A 22167-nucleotide genomic window follows, 5' to 3' on the forward strand; every position below is an offset into this window, starting at 1 on the left:
GGCTTCCAGTTCTCCTAGTCCCTAAGCCCACCTTTCCCCCAGTCTTCATTTGAACACAAATGGAAACACACATCACAAATAGCAAAAAGAACATTTTTATTGTGAGAGTTTGTGGGTGCTCCTGGATCACGCGGGAGGTGGCTGGGTCTTCAGTTAGCTCTTGGGCCATTCTGAGACCATCTGGCTGCACATGGGAGGAGCCAGGTGCCTGGCTGGGCTAGGGCAGGAATTTATTGGGCTGGCACAGGCTGAGGAGTCTGGCGCCCACTCCCAGGCCCCTCTAGCCCATTCTGCTCTGTGCCTGGCTCAGGATGTTCCAGCGCGTGCCGGGTGTCAGCCTGCCACAACTGCACCAGGTCCGTGGGGGTCTTTCCTGCCTGGGGAGACCACAAGGAGATCTGTTCACAGTTCAGAAGTACCAGAAGGTGCCCTTGGCTACACCAGTGATTCTCAACTGGGGGCCACTGGACACAAGTGAAGACATTTTAGTGGTCACAACTGGGAGATTGAGGGCTACTGGTATCTAGTGGGCAGAGGCCAGGGACACTGCTTAAACTCCTACAATACATAGGATGGTCCCCCCACAACAAATAATTATCTAGTCCCAAATGTCAATAGTACTGACGTTGAGAAACATCCATACTTTCTCCATAGCTTCCTTCTAGTATCCCCTTAGTCTTCCTTGTTCCAAAGGGACCCTCCCATGCCTCTCTTTATTTGATTGCTCTGGGCCCCAAAGATTCTTTTCTGAGGGTCAGATCCAAGCTCTTCGATCCTCATCCATCCTCATTAAACTCATGGACCACCAGGAACCAGCACAGTGTGCTAGGAATTGAGGTGCCAACCAAATGCTTAAGTTCCTTTCAGCTCTGTCCTCTGAGACCTTGGTGCCCCTGGGGCCTGCATGCTAGGATGTCCTGTGGCCTATTGGGGACCTTCAGGAAGTCTTCCTACTGTTTCTCTGGACTTGTCCTCTAGATTCTGCCACACAGAGAGAGAGGGGAAGGTGGTAGTTGGAATGGTATTCTGAAAAGGACATCTTTATGTACTGTACTGATGACCAGAACCAATGATCTGTATCCCTAGGCTGGGATGGTCCCAGGGTCCCAACAGACCCTCCACTGTGCAAGTGCTCACCCCAATCACTGACTCAGGGAAGGGACTTACCAGGTTCTTGCTCATCATATCAGCTCCATGCAGGAGCAGCAGCTTGATGATTTTGTAGCGGTTGAGCCTCACAGCATCATGCAGGGCACTGTCCCCTTCCTAGAGACAGTGTAGCACTCAGCATGGCCTTTGGGGGTAGTAGCTGGGGAGCAGGGTGACAGAAGGTGGGCTGGAGACCCTACTCAGGAACCACAGTCTGAGGGTTCCCAAGGGAAGGGCCACTCGCCTGTGGAAGTGCATGATCCCCCACACAGCCATGGTGGGGCCAAGGCAGCAGGAGCCCAGCACTCACTCTGTCTCTGGCATTGATGTCCAAGCCCAGGGATAGAAAGTGTTCCACAATCTCCACATGTCCTGTGCGGACCGCCACGTGCAATGGAGTGCTCAGCAGCTGTGTGGGAGGAGGCAGGAAGTGCTGGCTGAGGGGCCTGGACTGTGGTGTCCCTGGGGGTGGGAGGCTAAACTGATTCTAGCCTGAGCCCTCTCCCAAGTCCTAGTGCCAAGGCCTGAGCCCTAGAAGGGAGGCAATATAGTTTCCCACTATCCTATCCAATAGTTGAACTTTGAAGCCTTAAATGCCACCTCCTTCAAAAGCTTTCTATGATTCTCCTCTCCTGAGCTGTGGGCAGTTCACTCCTCCATACCAATTTATTTTTTATTATTTTGCAGTATTGGGGTTTCAACCCAGGACCTTAAACATGCTAGACAAGTGCTATACTGCTGAGTCATGTCCTCAGCCCACTCTTCTTCAAATAATTATAAAGATGCCACTTGTTGGGATCTGATTATGTGATGGCCAAAACAAAACATAAGTTTTATGTTGAATAAATGATTCATTTACATAATCTACACAAGAACCCTGCAAGACATTTTTCAGATGAGGAAGAGAGGCTCAGAGGTCTGGTTACTTGTTCAGGGTTTCATGTGAAGGAGCAAATGAGTGGAAGGAGGGTAGGTTAACAAATAAATGAAGAGATGAATAAATGGATGGATGGATGGATGGATGGATGGATAAACAGAAGAATGATGAAGGTTTGCATAGGATAACAAATCCTGCATCCTCTGGGTGCACCTCAAGCCCCCAAGATAGTGGGTCTCCTGTCCTCTTCTCTTCTCTACTCTTTTTGGGCCCCGGCCCAGATGTGGTCCCTCAAAGGGCAGCTGCTCTGCCCACTCTAGAAACTAGGCAAGCTCACTACTTTTCTGCCACCTGCTGACCTGTCCTTTGCCCCCTGCCCTCCTCACCCCAATATCTACTGCCCTGAGCATTGCTGCCTCACCTTATCCCTCACATTGGTGTTGGCTCCTCGGCTTTGCAGGAGTTTCACCACCTCCAAGTGGCCTCCGCGGCAGGCCCAATGCATGGCTGTGCAGTCCAGCTAGAAGGGAGGATGGGGCTTAATTGAAGAGTTGCAGGGAAGAAATGTCCTGGGAGAAAGAACCCCAGCCAAGCAAGCAGAAGGACATCTTAGGGAAAGGTTCAGAGAATAGGCAGAGATACTACAGTGCCTGGGCAGTGGGACAGAAGAGCCCTCAGGGCCCATCTAGTCCAAGCCAGTGACAGAGGAGGCGAAGGAAGGAAATGCGACTTGCCCACTGCTATACAACCTACGAGAGGTGGGGCCAGCTTGGCATCTGTTGTCAGGAAGAGGAGGTCTATTGGTACAGGATTCACCTCTTGCCTCCCCCACCCCAAATACCTGCCTTTGCACTCACCCGGTCCTGGAAGTCCACGGTGGCCCCACTTTCCAGAAGCTTCTCCAGGATTTCCATGTGGCCCTCCAGGGAGGCTCTGTGCAGTGCTGTCCGTCGGAACTATCCCCAGAGAGGCTGTGAGGCCCTGGCCTCTGGTCCTAGGTCTGAGCCCACCTCCCACCTAGGCTGAGGTCTAGGCTTTGCTGCAAATCAATTCTGACCCTTATGCTGGGTCCCCTTGCCCCCATGTGTTTTGCAGCGCCTATCCAGATCAGCCTTAGAGCCCCTGCCCTTCTCGACCTTGGAGACTGACCTTCTCGATGCCCCCCAGCATATCCCACCATGCGCTTGCAGAAGCCAGACCCTCTGCTGGGTATGTCTATTTTGCCCTCACTTCCCCTGATGAAAATCTGCTACTCCTTCAAAACGCGACTCATGTAACATTATTTCCTTTGAACCTCTAGGCAAGAGTTGCTACTAGGCTGAGCTGACCCTTGACCTTGAGCTCTGGAGGGTAGATGGAGTCTCACTGGTCTCTATTTCCCAAAAGTGCTGAGCACAGTATCAGAATGAGGAGGTTGCTCCTCTTTGGACTTTGAAACACGGGACCATGGTGTCTTTCCATATGCTAAGATCAGGTTATGGGCAGCCTCCCACCACTCTCAACCCTTGTCTTTTTTCTAGCACCTAGAAGGTACTTGGACAGACAAAAAGAATTAAGACCCTGGAGGCTAAAGAGCAGAAAATACATGTTAAAATCAACAATTATGCAGAGCAAAGGTAGGTGACCATTAATGCTTACTCCCAAGATATAAGAGCAAGGGGATCCTTAAGAAGTGCAAAGAGGCAGCTTCAAGGAAAACAAAAATAAGCATGATGGGTGATGGAAACATTTTTAAAATAGATGGTGGTGAGCCGGGTGCAGTGGTGTACACTTGTAATCCCAGCTGCTTGGGAAGCTGAATAGGAGAATTGCAAGTTTAAGGCCAGCCTGGGCAATTTAGGAACATTCTGTCTCAAAATAAAAATTTAAAAGGATTGGAGCCAGGCATGGTGGTGCATGACTCTAATCCCAGAGACTTGGGAGGCTAAGGCAGGAGAATTTTCAGTTGGAGGCCAGCCTTAATAATTTAATGAGACTCTGTCTCAAATAAAAAAAAAAAAAAATTAAAAAAAAAAAGACTGGGAGTGTAGCTCAGTAGTAGAGTGTCCTCAGCACTACAAATTAACTAATTAAATTTAATGAGAAAGGGCTGGAGATGTAGCTCAGTGGTAAAGTGCCCCTGGGTTCAACCCTCAGTACTGTAGAAGAAAAAAAAAAAAAAGATGTTGGTGATGTTTGCACAGCTTTGTAAGTGCAATTAATGTCAGTGACAGTTAAAATGGCATATTTCATGTTATATTTTAATACGATAAAATACTGCAAATAGGGGCTGGTGACACGGCTCAGTGGTAGAGCACTTGCAAAGCATGTACCAGGCCCTGAGTTCGATCCACACACAAAAGATAATTTTTAAAAGGCAGTATAGGATTACACCATGAGAAACAAAAATACCGTATCTTAGTATGGGCTTCACAGTTTTTCATTAACTCAATAAATACTTATTGAGGAGCAAATATTCCATTTGATCATAACATGTGAGGCAAGTAGGTCAAATTTCAGTGGAGAAAGCTGAGGCCTGGGGAGGTGGCAGAGACCAAGCATGGGTCCCAAAGCTAGGGAGTGGTAGACATGGATTTGCCCCCAAATCTCCTAGTTCTGAGCTCTTTTTATTCGATGCCATCCCTCCACCTTCCCTACAGAAACATGTGACATTAGTTACCCTGCAGGTGGTTCAGAGTTGGGGAAAAAAACCTAAGAAGGGTTTAAGTAAATTCCTGGGTGAAGAAGAGAGTATCCTATCCTGGGCACCCCCTAACCTGCCCATTCTCAAACAGGCCCACAAATGTGCTGAACCAGGGTCTGAGCAGAGTGAGCTAGGCAGGTGCAGGGGCAGGGGTGCATTCTTCACCTCATCGCAGGTGTCAGCTGAACCCCCATCTGCGAGGAACTTCTCAATGACCTTCATTTTCCCCTCCACTGCTGCTTTCAGGAATGTCTCCTCATCCACGGGGCCGGTCTGCAGGATGAGAGTCCAGTCATGGAGGGCGGCCCAGATGATCCGGGCCTCCCTGCTTTCCCCTGCCCACACAGATGACCTTCCCAGGATCCTTACGATCTCCTCCGGCTCTGGAGGCGGCTCCTGGGCGGCAGCCAGGGCTTCCCGCTTCTTCTGCTTGCGTTTTTTCCGCAGCTCGATGAGGTTTTGGATCCCGCCCACATCGATGATCTCCCGCCGCAAGTCCAGGGATGTCTTACGCACGCGCTCTTGGCCCTGAGTGTCAATGACTCATCAAACCCATACTGGAGCATAGAGTTGGGGAGTGGGGTGGAGGTCTCGTGAGCTAAAGTGGGGGTGGGGGTGGCGTGTATAGAGAAAAGGAACCAACGTCCAATTCTCCTTCCAGGACAAGATGGCAAAGATGCGGGGAAGGCAGGGAGGCAGGGAAGGGGAGTCTGATTAGTCAGGTCTAGTGGGGTTAATTTCTGCATTGCTCATGTGTTTCCGGGATGGCTGAGCTGCTGGTCCAGGGACCAGGAGGAGAGGAGGAACCCTGACCACACGCGCTTGGCTGAGCGCAGACACTGGGTTCTCTCACACTTACCTTAACCTTTTGTAAAGCCAGATTCTGGGCACCAAGGCGCTTCTCATCCTCAAGCACCAGCATGTCCATGGGCAGCTTCCCCTGGGCGGCTCCGCGCAGTTTCTGGTGAACCAAGATAGTACTTTTTCCAGGACCTCCAGGCGAGGGGGAGTTGGGGTGGTTGGTAGCCTTTCCCTCAACCAACCCAAGGTCTCCTTAACAATGACCCCTGTGTGACCTCAGAACCCAGGCAAGAACAGGGCTCCTGGAGAAGCACCTAAAAGGGGGTAATGTCCACAATTCCACATCTCAGTCTCAATCCCAACCCAGGGCTCAAACTCCTGCTTCCCAAACAAGACTTAAGGCCACTGCAGCGAGTTTTTATGAAATAAAATATATAGTTGTACCTCGGTATCCACAGGGGATTAGTTCTATGGCTCTCTGCAATATCAAAATCTGCAGATGCTCAGGCCCCTTGTATAAAAAGACATAGTATTTGCATATGACCTCCACACATTCTTCAGTACATCTTAAATCATTTCCAGATTGCTTATAATACTCAATGCAGTGTAAATGCTATGTAAACAGTTGTTATATTTTATTGTTTAGGAAAAAATGACAGGAAAAAAATCTGTGCATGTTCAGTGTAGATACAATCTTTTCCCCAAATATTTTGCAAGGATTCAGAAGTTCTAAATGCATTCACTTTTTTTTTTTTTACTTTTTAGCATTAAAAATTCACATTGAGTGGGGCATGGTGGTGCACACCTGTAATCTCAGTGACTTGGGAGCCTAAGGCAGGAAGATCACAAGTTTGAGACCAACCTCAGCAACTTAGTGAGACCCTGTCTTTAAAAAAAAGGACAGGACAGAAACTCAGTGGTAAAGCACCTTTGGTTCAATCCTCAGTATCCCCACCCCCACCCCCCCAAAAAAATCACCTCAATGAGAAAATTGTGATAAGAAATGGTAGTTTTTAAATTCTTTTTTTCAGTGCTGGGGTCAAACCCAGGGCCTCACATCTGCTAACCAAATGCTAACCAAATGCTTCACCACTGAGCATCATTCTCAACTCTTTTAATTTTTTTTTTTTTTTTTTAGACAAGAACTCATTCAGTTGCCCAAGCTGGACTGGAACTTGTGATCCTTCTGCCTCAGCCTACTGAGTAGTTGCAATTATAGGCATGCACCACTGTACGTGACTGCTATTTTATTTTACTTGTTTTTTTCAGTGGCCTTTTTGGCAATATAAAAATTCAGCAGCTATATTAGACACTGACTTTTTTCCCCAAAGCTTGGGAACTATTGGTCTCAGGGAAACTAGGGGATGAGAGCAGCTTCTCAGCTGTCAGGCTGAGGCGTACCCTAAGCAGTCACCATATTTTCGCTGTAATAATGCAGTTCATCTCCCTTCCAGGTCTTCTCTCCATTTGTAGCTCTGGTTTTTCCAGACTTCTTCTTCACTCTTTGTAAAGTGCTGGCACCTCCATCCCTCAAGTCCCCCAAGCCCACATATTGTATGGATACCAGCCCAGAAACATCTGCCCAGGCTGGAGGGTGCTGAGATAGGAGGGCAGCTGAGAGGACTGGTACCATTGTGGTGCCCAGCTGCCTTCTCATTTCTCACTGAGTCCCAGAGTTAGCCTCTTCCATGGTGGATTGGAGGGCTTATTTCCTAGGTCTCCTATTTGGATTGAACCCAGGGCTTCACATGTACCAGGCAAGCACTTTACCACTGAGCTACATCCCCATACCCAGGTTCCCAGGCCTCCATTTTGAAGGTCCTGTGAACTAGTACCTTCTCTCTTTCTTGTTGGGCTTACACGGTTTGGGGTCTCCCCAGTGCTGGCCTCACTTGGAACATTGCATCTTCTTCCAGAGACAAGAGATGACTTGGAACTACAGCTGCTGCTGCATGTGGGACTCTGTCTGGACTCCCCATTGGAGCAGAGGGTTGGCTAGTGGCTTAATCATCTTGGTATCCCCAGAGAATTTACAGTGAATGAACAAAGGAAGGAGTGAATTAATAATGGTGGGCAGGCTCAGCATCTCTGCGCACCCTAAGTCTTCATTGATGACCTAACCCAGTAAGCACCCCACAAGAGAGATCCAGCTCCTGAAATCTCCTTGCCCTCACAGCATGGGAAGGAGTCACAGGCTAACCAGAGGCTTTCTCTGCTGAGCTGGGGCCTGGTGGGAACAACTATGGACTCTAATGCCACTCATGTCTTACTGATAGCCCCTCACTTCAGATTCATCTTTGTGGGCTGTCACATAGGTGCTCAATAAATGTTTGTCAAATTGGATATTAGCTCATGAAACAAAACTCCTGTGTTACCTCACAGATGGTTGTACAGGTTAAACAAAAGAATCTCTATAGAGTGCTCAGCTCAGTGCAGGGCACATAGTAGGCGCTGGATGGGAAGGTTGGCTCTGAGGGCACCCGGTGTCCTGATAGCCCTGCAGCTATATTTGTTGGATGAATGAATGGAAGAGGACTGCTAGGGGCCCCTTGCTCAAGATTCCTGTGTCTCGTGGCAGCACTCCAGAGATGACACAGCAGCATGACTCCCCTTCCTGGCACTGACCAGTCCTTAGGGGAATGAGAAGTGGGATTCCTGGAGATCCAGGGATGCCCTGGCCAGAACTCAGCAGGCTCAGTCCCAGCTCTACCTTGACAAATCTAAGTTCATCTCTTCTTCCCTTGTAGTTCTGATCCTTCCCTTTTACTTACCGCTCATTCAGCCACACTTCCTTTTGTGAATGGTGTCTTCCTCTGAACCGATTTATCTCCTCCTTTCTTTTTCCTCAAGGGGAGGGTATGCTGGGGATTGCACCCAGGGGTGGTTTACCACTGAGCTACATCCTCAGTCATTTTGTTTTGTTTTGTTTTTTGAGACAGGGTTTCACTAAGTTGCTGAAGTTCTCACCAAGTTGCCAAGGTTGGTCTCAGACTTGCAATCCTCCTGCCTCAGCCTCCCAGGTCACTGGGTTATAAACACATGCCACAATACCTAGCTATCTCCTCCTTTCCATTCCTGTTAGAGCTAGCCTTTCTGTAGTCAACAAGTCCTTCTCAGGGCCATCAGAGCTTCTTTACTAAAATAGGTCAGAAGGTACCACATTCCACTCAACAACACTTAGTGGCTCCCCATTGCCCACGGAATAAGCATCTTCAACATGGCTTTTTCTGATTTGTCCTCTGCCTCCCTTTCTGGCCTTAGCCCCTCCTACCAGACTTTCTCATTTACAGTCACACTTTCTCTTATGGATACTACAGGTGCTGTCATTTCCTTAGCCTGGAATAGTCTCCCCAGTCCTGATTTCACTTACCACTCTTGAAGGTCCAACTCAAATATCATCCAGCCCACAGAGGAGTCCTTGGAGGCCCCCAGCTGGAATGACTCACCCACCTCCTTCACTGCTGATCCACCTCTCTACTTAACCATCTCTAGCTGACTATGTGATTGAGAAGTGTTGGCTAAAACGAATGCTGGGTTGGTGAAAAGAAGGCAGGGTCTGGGCTTTATTGTCCTTCCATTCCTTTCAGCATCAGACTCTTGGCAGAACAAACACTAGACCAAGTGTTAGTTTAAATAAAATTTAGACAAGCCAGGCGTGGTGGCACACACCTGTAATCCCATTGATTTGGGAGGTTAAGTCAAGAGAATCACAGGTTCAAGGCACCTTAGTGAAATTCTGTCTCAAAATAAAATAAAAAGTGCTGGAGACATAGCTCGGTGGTAAAGCATCCCTGGGTTCAATCCTCAGTAGCAAGAATAAACAAATATTTATTAGAGTATGACAATTTAGAGTATGACAAGGCTGCACTCCTGCCCTCTTCCTTATGCTAGAGAAAATGCAATTGTGCCACCTAGGTCTCCCCACATGTGGCCGCAGTACTGGGGAAATCCATGCTTCCTTTCCCAGCATCCCTTCCTCCATCAGTACCATTTATGTGGCAGGGGACAGTAATTGGGGATTGAAATCAGGGCACTGTGCATGCTAGGCAAGCACTCTACCACAGATACATCCCCAGTCCTTTTTATTTGCAAAGGGGTCTCATTAAGTTACCCAGGCTAGCCTTGAACATGCACTCCTCCTGCTTCAGCCTCCTGAGTAGCTGGGATTAGACAGGTACCACCATGCTGAGGTTCAGTACCAGTCTTTATTCTCCTATAGTGACCCCACCCTGGAGTTGCTCCTGCCCCAGCCTCCCAAAAGCAGCACTTTCCTGATGTTCCCAGGCAGTGCCCAGCTGTTTTCCCTGTACAGCCTGGCCTGTCTCCTGAGGCCCAGTTGGGTGGAAAGGGTCTTGGGAAGCTCACCTGAGCTCAGGTCGACCACTAACTCTATTTTGAGGACTGAAGCCTCGGTCTCTCACCAGCAGCCCTCTCTGCCAGGAGCTGCCTGGGGCAGGAATGGGGCCAGCAGGGCCCTCAGGGATACTTGTCCAATCCACCCCACCACCAGAGGTACAACGGCCAGGCTCTCCCTTCCCATGACAGGAGATGGATTCCTGAGACTCCGTTCAGGCCTCTGCACCCCTGTACCCACCTCACTCTCCTCCTCCTGAGCCAGTCGCTGCTCAATGAGCGCTGTGGCCCTCTGCACAGCCTCAGAGTTCTCCAGGGGCCCCTCCATGGTGCTGTCCATGACTGCCTCTGCAGGCCACAGGGCACTAGGGGCTATATAGGTAGGCCAGAGAACTCATCCCCGCCCTCCAGGCGCCTTTGTCATGAGCTCACTGGCCCAATTCTTCACCTGCCTCCCCCACCTGTCACCTTCACCTCAGGCAGCCCCAGGGAGCAGGAGAGCCAGGACCATGAGCAGAGAAGTTGCCTCTCCCCCAACTGCTGGCCTGCTGGAGCCAAAGGGCACAGTGCCTCAAGAGCAGGGGTGTAGGGAGAAGCCTGTTCAGTCTGTCCTGACAGCTTGGGCCTTAGCCAGGGCAGCTGGACCTGCTGGACATGCTGGTTGCATCCTCTGGCCTGGGTGGCAGTGCCACCTGCTGGATGCCTGGAAACCCTGCCCAATTAGTGCCCCTGAGGGACCTGAAAACCAAACAAGGGTACCCAAGACAGGCTGTGTCCTCAGGCTGCCTGTGTACAGGTCCTGGCCATGGGGTGGGGCAGACTTCAGACTGCCTTGTCCAGACTGGAGTACCAGGATGGTGGGGGGGAAAAGGGCAGCCAGCCACCTCCCTCTGAACACAGCTCCTGGGGGCCTCAGCCTCTCTGGGTCCCATAGCACCCCCTAGCGAAGCATCACTGCATCGGACCATGTCCGTTAGTCACAGATAGACCTTATCTACCTGTCTCCCTCAGGGACCTCTGCAGGAATTACAGGGTTGCTTCAAGACAAGATCTCAGGAAGCTAGAGTGCAATGCCGAAGCCAGCTGACAAGGAGCACCAGACAGTGCCAGGTTACCTCGACCGGGGACCAGCCATGCTTACTGGAAACAAAGAATACTCCCAACTGGAGGGAAAGCAGACTTGTACTCACCCAGTTCCTCACTGGAACTTGCAGGGTGAGCTCTGGGTTATCCTGACACACAAGGAGCTATTTCCCTTTTCTCTCTGGTTCACAAACCTCTGACATATGCTCATCATCTAAATTTGTCAGAAATCCTGCTTTGACACCCACACGGGCAGTGTCAGCAGGATTTCCACACACACCTCGATCATGAGGGCCTGGCCTGTGGGACTGGAGCCCAGAGCCAGCCCGCTCCTGCAGCAGGAACAGACCAGAAGCAACTAATGTCACCTTCCTAGGTGCTGCTTTACTTTCAAGGCACTGTCACATCAGCTCTCCCATTTAACCCTCACAGAAACTGCAGGCAGAGTCATCTCCACCCTAAAAGTGGAGAAGTCACATGGGTTCAGAGGTTAACTGGCTTTTCCCCAGGGCCCACAAGAATGTAAGGGGGATTGAAATTAGGGCCCAGAAGACTAGCAGCTCAGGTCTGTGTGCTCTGTGTGCTAAGTTGGGGACTGTCTGCCCACCTGTTCCCACAGCAGCAGGAGCTGCAAAACTCAAAGTTAAATGCCAGGCAAGAGAGGAGGAGCCAAAGGCTTTATTGATAAATATGCACATATGTCTGTACATGAGGACCTGCTGAGGAGGCCATGACCAGGCTGCAGACCCCCCACCATTTGAGTTACAGCCAGGAGATGGCCCCGTGCAGACCCCTGCCACAAAGCCCGACCATCTGGCCACCTGCCTCACCTCTGCCAATTGTGCTGGGGGCAGGGAGAGGCAGAGGCCCGCCTGCCTCAGGCTCCCCAAGCCCTGGGACTCACTGGTGGTTCCCTCCTCCCAAGGGGACTGGCACTGGGCCCAGGGCAAAGTCAGGGTGGGAGCGGAGGAGGGAGACAGCAGCTGCTTCCCGACCCTGAGCAGAAAACCGGAGTGAGCACAGCGCAGCACCAGATGACAGATCTGGGCTCCAGGGCCTCCAGGCTGGCCCCTGTGGCTCCAACCTGCTTCAGGAGATGCAGGGTGGAGGGCCCCAGTCACCTTTTCTCTGACAAGGTTGGCAAGGCCTGTGTGTGGCAGCATTGCTCCCTGGGTGCTGGGCACTGGTGGCCCACAGTGCCCCTGGGAGGCAGGGTCCCTCCATGGCTCACCCAGAGCCATAGAGCGGGGAGATGCCCTTAGAGAAAACAACAGCACTTGAAGGCAGCAGCAGGGTGGGGGGCCTCGTGCTCCAGGCCAGCTGCTCAGCCCTGCAGAGGCCCTCCATGGCCTTTCTTCCCAGGAGTCCGTGGGCCCATCAGTCCTGGGGTGGCGGGGGTTGGTTGATGATGACCTGGATGACAAAATCTTTCTGGATCTTCGTTTCCTGGAGCCGCGTGCGGTCTGTGAGCAGCTTTCCAGAGAAGAACCATCGCTGCCAGGATGGTTCGATGCCTTCCTGGGTGTGCAGCTGCCTCTTGAGCTGCCCCACTGTGTCAGGCAGGCTGGCGCTGAGCCTCACGTCCTTGCCTGTGGAGAGGCGCACCTTCAGCGGGAACTCTCGGCGCTCGCTGGGGACAGGCTCAGGGGGCTCCAGACTCTCCTCTTCAGTGTGCTCCAGCAGCAGGTTCACCGGTGGTGACAGGCAGTAGATGGGCAACTGGTAGCGATTGCCCAGCTCGTCATAGCATTCACAAAGGGTACCTATGGGAAAGGCAAGGTGGTCATTGTCGGCTTGGGGACTTGTCATGCACTGAATGCTTGTGTCCCTGAAAATTAATGTTGAAACTCTAACACCCCAATGTAACTTTTTGCAGATGGGGCTTCTATGGAAGCAATTAAGGTTAAGTGAGGTCATAAGTGGGAGGCCTAATCCACAGGATTACTATCCTTTCGAGAAGCCAGAGAGCTCTCCCCCTTTCTCTCTTCCCAGCATGTGAAGACACAGCAAGAAACTGGCCAACCACAAAATAAGAAGAGGACCCTCACCAGAAACTAAATTAGCTGTCACCCTCATCTTGGATTTCCAGCCTCTGGAACTGTGAGAAACAGATTTCTGTTGTTGAAGGCACCCAGTCTGTGGGACTTTGTTATAGCAATCCAAGCAGATTAAGCTAGCCACCTTGGCCACCCCATAGTCCCCAGGCACACCCCACAGTCCCCAGGCTCACCCCACAGTCAGGTCTTTCTGGGACAGCCTTATGACCAGAGGAGCACAAGGTTGGAGCTGGGAAGACGTGGGCTGGCATCCCACTCCACCAGGTGCTGGCCCCGTCAGCCCTAGCACATTATTCAAGTTTTCATTTGCTCACCCAACAACTCTGCTGAGCACGGGTGCTGGGTGCTGAGTGCAAGATAATGCAGCTGGAACTCTATTTACTGAGTCGTGGGCACATCCTTGGTGTTGGGACTGGACCAGATGTTTATGCATCTTGCTGAATCCTAAGAGTTGTGTCCCTTAACACTTGCAAAGTCCTCAGGTTCCAATGTGATAAGTGGCTTGTTGAAAGTCACACAGCTAGGAAAGGTCACAAGTTGGAATATAGTCAAGTTAAGACCCAGCTCTGTGACTCTCTACTTTCCATAGCCCATGAAGCTGATGTGAACGCAAATGAGACCATGCAGTAGAAGCTTCTAGCTCAGTGCCTGGCACATAAAACCCAACAGAAGATTAGTGCCTCAGATGTTCTGGGACCCCAAAGCACCCTGAGCAAGTCTTTTGCTTTCAGGTTTGCTGGTGTCTTTGTGTCCCCTCAGTAGGCAAGCAGGGACTGTGTCTTTTATTTCTTTGTGTCCCTGCCTTCATGGTCCATGCTCAGAGGGGGAGCTCAATTGAACAAATGAATAGACACACAGCACACACACACACACACACACCTCTACCCCTCCCTGCCTCCTCCAGCTTGGAGAGACACTCCTGATGTGGCTGGCCACTGGCTGTCCTTCACCACTAAACTGTGCTGATGACCCCCCCAGCTCAGCTCACCGTGAGGCAAAGTGATGCTGGCTCCATCCAGAATGGCCTGAGCCAGCTCATGGTCATTGGCCTCAGCAGCATAGGCGGCGGCCTTGAGGGCATCCCAGATCTCCTTGCGTCCCTCAAAGGCAGGTGCTGTGTCCCAGAATTCATCCCGTTTGCTCCGAAGTTGCCCGTCAGTCATGGGATAGTCGCTCTTCCATTTGAGCCGTTCCTTCTTCAGGGGCTCATTGCGTCCTGGACAGGACAGGGGAACAAGCTCAGCATCTCTAATGCCACCTGGGCTACAATTCACCTTCTCTCTAGCTCCTCACTTCTTGAGGTCAGGCCCTGGTCTGCCTAGCACCCTGCAGCACTGGCTCCTCAGTATTTAGGTCTCTGGGTCCTTCCTAAATAGCAGGGAAGAGTCTGGAAACCCAACTTAGGGGTATAAAATAACTTTGTCAGCAAAGCATATACAGATACTCCTCAACTTACAATGAGGTTATGTATGTATAGTTGAAAATATCTGAAATCAAAAATGTACTTAGTTTGCCCAAACATCCTGAACACCACAGCTTAGCAACACACTGTGGAGTGTCAGTTATTTCCCCTCATGGTTGTGTGGCCTACTGGGGCTACCACTGCCCAGCATGGAGTGTTGCTAGCCAGGGAAAAGCTTAACATTCAAAATTCAAGGTGTGGGTTCTACTTAATGTGCAGCATTTTTGCAGTCTTGGGAAGTCAAAAAACCTAAGTTGGGGACTGTTTGCACACCCTTGTTGCATTGAAGTTTTAATTTTACTCTCTTTGAGTATAAAGTAATATACATTCAGCATAAAAGAAATCTGGAAAGAATGTAGGTATGTAAAAATAGTAACTGCCACCATTTAGAGAACCAACATGTGCCAGATCACAGGCTGGGCACTTTGGACTTGTTCTCTTTTTTGCAGTGCTGGAGACTGAACCCAGGGCCTCGCACACACTAGGCAAGCGCTCTACCACTGAGCTACAGCCCCAGCCCTCTTTATTCATTTGATCCTCGGAGCAATCCAATAGATGGGGAACCCAAGATTCAGAGAGTTTGTCATTTGTCTAAGGCCACATAGGTACCAACATAATGTAAGACTTTGACTCCAAAACCCAGCCTTGAACAACTGAGGGGAAAATTACTCAGAATCCCACCGTTAGGAAGTAACTACTGTTGACACCTACACATATTCCTTCCAGCTTCCATTTCCCCATTTTTCACAATATAGTTGAGTTTGTATTATTAAATTTATTTCTTTATATCCCCTGTTCTTATTTTCACGCCAATATACAACTTTCTTTTCATCTCATACTTATATTACTGCCAACTTCCACAATTAAAATTATAAGCAGTTTGATTGTCTTGTTACTAATGTGCTGCCATACAGATAGTTACAAAGGTTTCCCGCCCCCCGCCCCATGGGGCTGGGGTGGAACCCAGGGCCTCAACCATGCTAGGCAAATGTCCCACTAGTGAGCTACAGTCCCAGCCTAGCCCAAGATTCTTTTTTTAAAATCATAATCAAACAATTCCTATGGCATCTGAAGAAGAAAACATTTCTGTCAAATGTCATTTTTCTTGTTACCCAGCTCCAAGTGACCTCCAAAACAACCCTGGACCTCAAAGGTGTCTGGAGGCTCAGTCATCTCAAAGCTGAAGGCAGAGCATCTCACAGGAGCCAGGTGGAAGCACTCACTAAAGCTAGGGCTGTCACCAGGCTGTTCCCACTGGCTCAGGCAGGAGGGAGCTACTCAGTAAAAGAGGATGGCATTCACTGGCCACCAACTGTGGGCAAGAGTCCCATGGGAGCGCTTCATCTGTGTACACTCTCCCATTTCACCCTTCCAGTGGCCTCAGGAGGTGGGTAGCATTGTTGCTGCTTTGCAGATAGGGGAGATGAGAGAGATTAAATGACTTGCCTGAGCTCACACAAAGTGGAGAGTGACAGAGAAGGTTCCACCTCAGGTCTGACTAAATCCTGTGGTTTGCCATCTGAATTCACAGCTACCTGTGTGGGCAGAAAACTCGGTAGCCAAACATTCAATTTAAAGTGTTCCGTGGGTTGGAAGAAGGAAATGCAAATCCTCTTTGGAGGAAACCAACTTCAAACCAGGCCTCAAAAAATTCCCAAATAAAGTTTCAAGGAAAAATAATAATAAGGGCATAGTTATAAATCAAAACAAAAACATCATATGCAAGGGAACAGAGCAGTGTGAGCCAGCAGACAGAAGAATCAGACCACAAAGGCCTCAGACTGGAATTTATCAGACAGATTACAAAATACTGAGTTGAAGAAATGAGCACCTTAAACATATGGATTAAGGAAAGGAGATCACAAAGAATGCCCAAGAGTTGGGCTCAGTGGTACACACCTGTAATCCCCATGACTCAGAACGCTAAGGCACAAGGATCACAAGTTTGAGGCCAGCTTCTGCAATTCAGCGAGGCCCTGTCTCAAAATAAAAAATTAAAAGGGGCTGGAGAAGTAGCTCAGTGATTAAAGCGCTGTGCGTTCAATTCCCAGTATCAAATAAAGAAAGAAACTTCCTAGAAAGAGACAAAGCGTTGGGACATTTCTGATTAATTAATTTTATTGTATCTTAAAACTTTTTTTAGTAGTACAGATCTGAACCTAGGGGTAATACTGAGCTATATCCCCACCCCTTTTCTATTTTTTGAGACACGGTTTTGCTAAATTGCCAAGGCTGGTTGTGATCTCCTGCTTCAGCTTCCCAAATCACTGGGATTACAGGCATGCACCCCTGCACCCAGCTGGGGCACTTTTAAAATGTTCACTTTTAGCTCTGTTCCTGACTCTCAGATTGCTGGTCTGTGACCGAAGGACACCTGAGCTATAAACTGTACATGGCATCTCTCTCTCAACCTAAAGGATTTGATCTTTAAATAAAGTCTCATGGTGGCCCCTTTCAAAGTTGTCACCTCTTGAATTCTTCTTGAAGCAGCTTTCAGGGTCACCTCCCCTACACCCAGACAGCTAGTTTTCCAAACTGTCATTTATGCATTTCTTACCCACAGGTGGACACTGCAAGTGAGCGTAAGTATTAACTGCATCTGCAATGACCCAGGACACAGGGTATAGAAACTCCTCACCCTCCACAGAGCACTCTGAGTGGAAGGTATTATAATGCAGTGGTGGTGATGGTGGGCAGGGGTCAGGCAGGGTTAATGCAGGAACACAGCAGGAGCCCAACCAGCTCCATCTCAGCATCTTTGCACCTCTTTGCCACCAGAGGGCAGCCAAAGCACCTTTGGGCCAGTGTGAGCCCCCTTCATCAGTGGGTCAAATGCAACAGAAAAATATCTAACAGAGTTCTCCAGGCACAAGACTAAGCATGCACAGGAGACAGGCCCCACAGGAGACCAGAGCTCACATACTGGTGCATACAATCTTAGGCAGAGACTTAGACAAAAACGGAAAAGGAAGCTTTCCATCTAAGCATTTAATAAATCGATGATGACATTTTAATTTCAATTACTTATAAAAAAGGTATTTTATAGTTAGTTAAGTCAAAAAAATTGGCAGTGGTAAGGATGTGAGCACTCATATGCTGCACAAACTGGTATAAGCCTTATGAAGGGCATTTGGTATAATACCAAAAAAACTTAAAAACATGCATTCCTTTGGCTCAGCTATTTGGTTTCTAAGAATTTATTCTAAGAAAATAATCACAAGAAGTGTGTGTGGTGAGGATTTATGTACAAAGCTATTTAACTCAGCAATATTTTTTATCAGGGAGAGCTAGAAACAGCATCAGGAAAAAGGTGAAATAAAATCTGCATCTGTAAGAAGGATCAGGGGTAGCCATTTTGTGACAGTGAGGAAGGATGTGGAGTAACACCAGGAAATGTTCACAACATATGTGAAAAGGTTCCAGAATAGCAGGTGCTCTGTGTTCCAGTTTTTTCTTCTCATAAAGTATGCACAATGAGTGGGCATGGTGGTGCTGGTCTGGGAGACGTGGCAAGTCCCCCACCTAAAATAACAACAACAACAAACCAAACCAAAGCAAAGTATGCATAATTTGTATATATTTTAAAAGACACGAGGAATTCATGGGGCTGGGGAGATAGCTCAGTCGGTTAGAGTTCTTGCCTTGCAAGCACAAGTGCCCTGGGTTCGATCCCCAGCACCCCCCAAAAAAAAAAAGAGGAATTCATGACCAAAATATGAACAGAGGTTATATCTGATTGGCAATTACCAATGATTTTTTTGGTTTATATTTTCCAAGTTTTCTACAATGAGAACTTATTGTGTTATTAATAAGAATAATACAATGAAAGTAGTTAATAAGGAAAGTTAATATGGAGTTCTGGGGAGCAATCACAATAAAGTAGGAAGAGCGTGGGAAGCCGAGAGAGTGGGGCTGAGGTGGTACAGCCAAGAAGCCTGAAGCCCACAGTTCCAGAATTTCAGTTGCTGGCAGCTCGGGTGGCTTTGTCTAGGGCCAGGGCAGGCTCTGTTGGATTCAGCAGCAGAAGTATCCAGTGGCTTCTGCTTAGGACTCCACCTGTTTCTAGATAAGCTTCACTCAAAGGCAGAGTAACAGAAATGTTCCCTATTCTTAATGAAGCTGACAAAAGAGCGTCAAAAAAACAAAAAAAGTTCATGCAAGTAGTCAAAGCTTTCAACTGCATGGGGAGATAGTGGGGCAAAACACAAAATTCATGGGGTTCTGTGACTATGGTAGACAGGGAATAGCAGAAGAGATCTGCGATTGGGTAGAGAATGTGTGTCTGCATCCAGAGGCAGAAGGCCGAGTGTTGTCCACACCACACCTCCTGCATTAGAATATCCTGGGGTGCTGGTTAAGAAGGCAGGTTGGGGAGCTGGGGGTGTAGTTCACTAGTACAGTATGTGCTTAGAATGTTCGAGACCCTGGGTTCCATTCCCAGCGCCAAAGGAGAGGGAAAGAAAAGGTAAGATTCACAGAGACCAGATCAGATCCATCAAATCAGCACTAGGGGTTGGGCTGGGGTATGAACGTGATTCTGATTTAAGAATCTATTTGTAAACATGGCAAGACAGAAGTGGAGATGGTGTGTTTGAGCACACCTTAATATAAATTAGCTCCAAAGTTGCTGCCAGGAGCAGATTTGGAGAGGGAAGGGAGAAAGTGCAAAGGGCACCATGTCTGGGTTGGAGGAGGATAATGATGGTGGACGCTGTGGTTTGGCTTCGATAATGAATGGTGTCTGGCAATACCAACGCAAGGGAGGGCACTGAGAGGAGAGGAAGAGAACGCTGAAGGGCCTTTCCGGGCTGCTGGAGCTGGTGCGTGTCTGAATGTGTGCGCACTCTCAAAGTCTGACACATTGCTTAATTCAGGATTGTAGAGCAGGGGGGATTCTCAGAAACACAGGAAGGACCAGGACAACAGACTGGTGCCTCACAGCTTGCCTGGGCGGTGGTCTCCTCAGCAACATCTGCTGAACTGAGAGTGGAAGTGACAGATGCTCAGGGAACAGGGTGGGGAAGAGTGCAGGAATGACACGCCGAGGCAGGGACGGCAGGGAAGAGGCAGGGAGCATCTGCAGGGGGAAGTCAGGAGGCTCCTGCACTTCTTGATCTCAGACCCCAAGGGATCCTTCCTGTGGCTTCTGGGTCTGACATAACTGAGCCCCTGGGATGTGACACCAAGCCTGAGACCTGCCAAAGGGAGCAGAGATTTCCCAAGACAGTCCACCCAAGCCAGGAGACAGTCCTATTTATACCTGTGGCAATCTCGCAGCTATTTCCACGCTGGGTTACCAAGCTTGTCCCCAGGCCCTTGTTTCAGGGATGGGGCCAACAGTGTCCTTCTCAGAAGTACCAATTATGGACAAGTCTGGGCTTGCTTTGCTGGTGTGAGGGATGAAGCTCCAGGAAGAAGGCAGAAGTCAGAGCTGCCCTGACCCAAAGCCTGTGCTTAAAGGGTCCTTCAATCAGATGCAGATTCAAATTTCTCCTCCTTCCTCCTGCCTATCCCAGCAATCGCAGCTGGAATGCAGGTGGCCTGCCATGACCACCATGACCACCTGGCAGGAGGGATAAGAGATCAGAAAGAACAGCAGGCCCTAGAAGGATCAGCACAGCCACAGAGGGCCCAGCCAGGGGAAACAAGTCCAGGTAATCCCTTCAGGAAGCACAGTATTTATAGTCAGACTTAGCCAGGGATGACCTTCAGAGCCTGTCTACCCTCGGAAGAGAAAGGGCTGGTCCAGCTGTGCTCAGCTGGAGCCTCTTTTTGGGCCTGTGAGCCTTGCCTCCCCATTCATTCCCTGGGGCCCCAACTCCAAGGCTTAGGGAGGGAGAAGGGTAGAGCCCGTTGCTAAGTGACAGGCCAGACTTCCTAAACTGCATCCCCTCCTGGGGCATACTGGGTCCCATGGTCCTAGGTAGGACTGGAGGACCAGGGCAGAGTGCTCCCCATCCTCTGAGAGGCCCTGTTCTCAACTCCAAGAAGGTGCCAGGCCCAGGGATCTGCTTCTCTGCCTTGATCTTGTTCAGCTGCCCAAAGCAGGGACCAGGTCCCAGGGGCAGACTCAGCATCTGGCACGCCTCATGAGTGAGTGAATGAAGTGAGCAGGCGGCTTAGGAGAAGGAGGAGGAGCTGCCGGGAAAAAGCTCCTGCAAATGGGGAGCAGCAGACTGTTTTGTGAAGAACCCTCACTGAACAGGAAGAGAGGAGGAAGAAAGGAGAAAGGAGACAGGCAGAGGGGACAGAATCAGGCACGGGGTATACAGTGAGGAGGATGGGGGGGCTGGATGCCAGGCGAGACCAGGGAGGGCCGGAACCTCTGTGGCCAAGGGAGCTCAGAGCACAGCCAAGAGAAACAGACCTGCTGGGAGGCGTGGGCTGCGCTGTGGGCGAGACAAGGGGGCACACAGGAGCACAGGGACAGGGTGCGCTTGCTCCATGCGGCACACACAACGTGCGCATTCACCCAGTCGGCCACCTGGGCATGCTGGAGAGGGCAGGCTTCTAACTGCTCTGTGGCCTTCGCCTCCCGCCAGGCCCCTGGAAAGCCAGGCAGGGGGCAGGGGGGCACCCTAGGGCTAGACACTCTACAACTAACCCCCACCTATTCATTTCCTGAGAGAAACTGGCCTAAGCTTACTACAAAGAGAAGCCCACCTGCCACCCCACCAACAGCCCCTTCTCTGGCCTAGTGTGCAGAAAAAACTTCACAAGTGGAGTGAAACAGGAGGTGTTTGGGAAATTAGCAAACTTCTCTTTTTTTATGTCCATATGTTGTTTGTTTGTTTGTTTAATTACAACCATTCTTTTCTTGTGGTGAATACATTCTCATCTTCACCTGGTACTGATGTGTTTATCCCCAAGTGCAACCAGGGTCCTGACCAGTGTGAGCAGCTCTAGAGGGAAATGGACCACACGTGTTTTCTGTCAACCTAGACTATGGATCATTCAGTAAACAAACACCATGGCCTCTGCTATCTGGCTCCTCACACATGGGCTTCAGAGGTGGACAATGGGGATTCTCTTTGGATATTGACCATCTATCTACAAGAATGTGCGTGGAATGACTTTCCATCCCAAGCCTCAGTGTTCCCACCTGCAGAAATGTCATGACCCCTCCCTTGTGGCCATTGCAAATATTGAGACACCACTCTGTACAGTGCTTAAAATATAGTAGCCATTGTCACTAATAATCAAGTTGACACTGCTTATTACCATGATGCAACTAAAGGTTATCATCTTTTTTTTTTTCCCCATGAAGTTGCTATGATTTTGAAAACATTTGAAAACCTCTGCTATATGAATCTTTAGTCTTTACCTTGCAGTGCAGGAGAATGCTGGGGTTAACCGAGGTTGCTTGACAGGGACAAGCAGGTTTGATGGATGCTGCTTCCCTGTGCTGGCTGTGCAGCACAGGGTCAGCACTTTTCCTGGGGCAGAAGAGGGAGGATGGTGGCTAATAAATAAAACAGAAACTCCTGGGGTTGCTCAGAAGGTCTCCTGTGGCCAGCTCCCTTGGGATTTCAGGGATGGGAGACATGGGTCCTCTGCCACTGTGCTGTCCATAGTCCTCAGGTAGCCCAGACTCCCTGCTGTCAAGGAGGACCTTGGTGATCACTGGATCAGCAGCCAGGGGCCCAGGGGCCAAACCTGATGCCCAGGATTCCATCCCACTTGGTGTCAACTGCCATAAACA

The 22167-nt window shown here is 49.7% G+C and overlaps 2 protein-coding genes across 3 annotated transcripts in view; both read right to left on the reverse strand.

The window, feature by feature from the left end:
- Positions 1-79: 79 nt before the first annotated feature.
- On the reverse strand, positions 80-11471 carry ANKRD2 (ankyrin repeat domain 2). Of its 2 annotated transcripts, none has more exons than XM_079137472.1 (9): positions 10105-11471; positions 5569-5670; positions 5079-5237; positions 4875-4982; positions 2884-2982; positions 2448-2546; positions 1460-1558; positions 1168-1266; positions 80-377 (listed from the first exon to the last, which is right to left on the reverse strand). In XM_079137472.1, the coding sequence occupies exons 1-9, from the start codon at positions 10201-10203 to the stop codon at positions 231-233; spliced, it is 1011 nt and encodes a 336-aa protein (XP_078993598.1). In that variant the 5' UTR covers positions 10204-11471; the 3' UTR covers positions 80-230. The 2 variants fall into 2 exon arrangements, with proteins under 2 accessions (XP_078993598.1, XP_078993599.1); XM_079137473.1 differs by lacking the exon at positions 10105-11471 and adding an exon at positions 5955-5979.
- Positions 11472-11609: 138 nt separating this feature from the next.
- Positions 11610-22167, reverse strand: part of UBTD1 (ubiquitin domain containing 1) — a 52477-nt gene continuing 41919 nt past the window's right edge. Inside the window, 2 exon segments of the mRNA XM_079137474.1 lie at positions 11610-12709; positions 13992-14219. Of these exon segments, the coding sequence (XP_078993600.1) occupies positions 12324-12709; positions 13992-14219 (614 nt within the window). The 3' untranslated portion in view covers positions 11610-12323.

The sequence above is a fragment of the Sciurus vulgaris genome (assembly GCF_902686455.1).
Source record: "Sciurus vulgaris genome assembly, chromosome: 4".
Taxonomy (NCBI): domain Eukaryota; kingdom Metazoa; phylum Chordata; class Mammalia; order Rodentia; family Sciuridae; genus Sciurus; species Sciurus vulgaris.

Excerpts from the sequence above, each read along its gene's own strand:
- ANKRD2 (XM_079137472.1), bottom strand. The coding sequence starts at position 10,203 with ATGGACAGCACCATGGAGGGGCCCCTGGAGAACTCTGAGGCTGTGCAG. Across the intron at positions 5,238-5,568 it reads TGGCTTTACAAAAGGTTAAG|GGCCAAGAGCGCGTGCGTAA; the intron begins GTAAGTGTGAGA and ends ATTGACACTCAG. Across the intron at positions 2,983-4,874 it reads CAGCTGACACCTGCGATGAG|TTCCGACGGACAGCACTGCA; the intron begins GTGAAGAATGCA and ends CTCTGGGGATAG.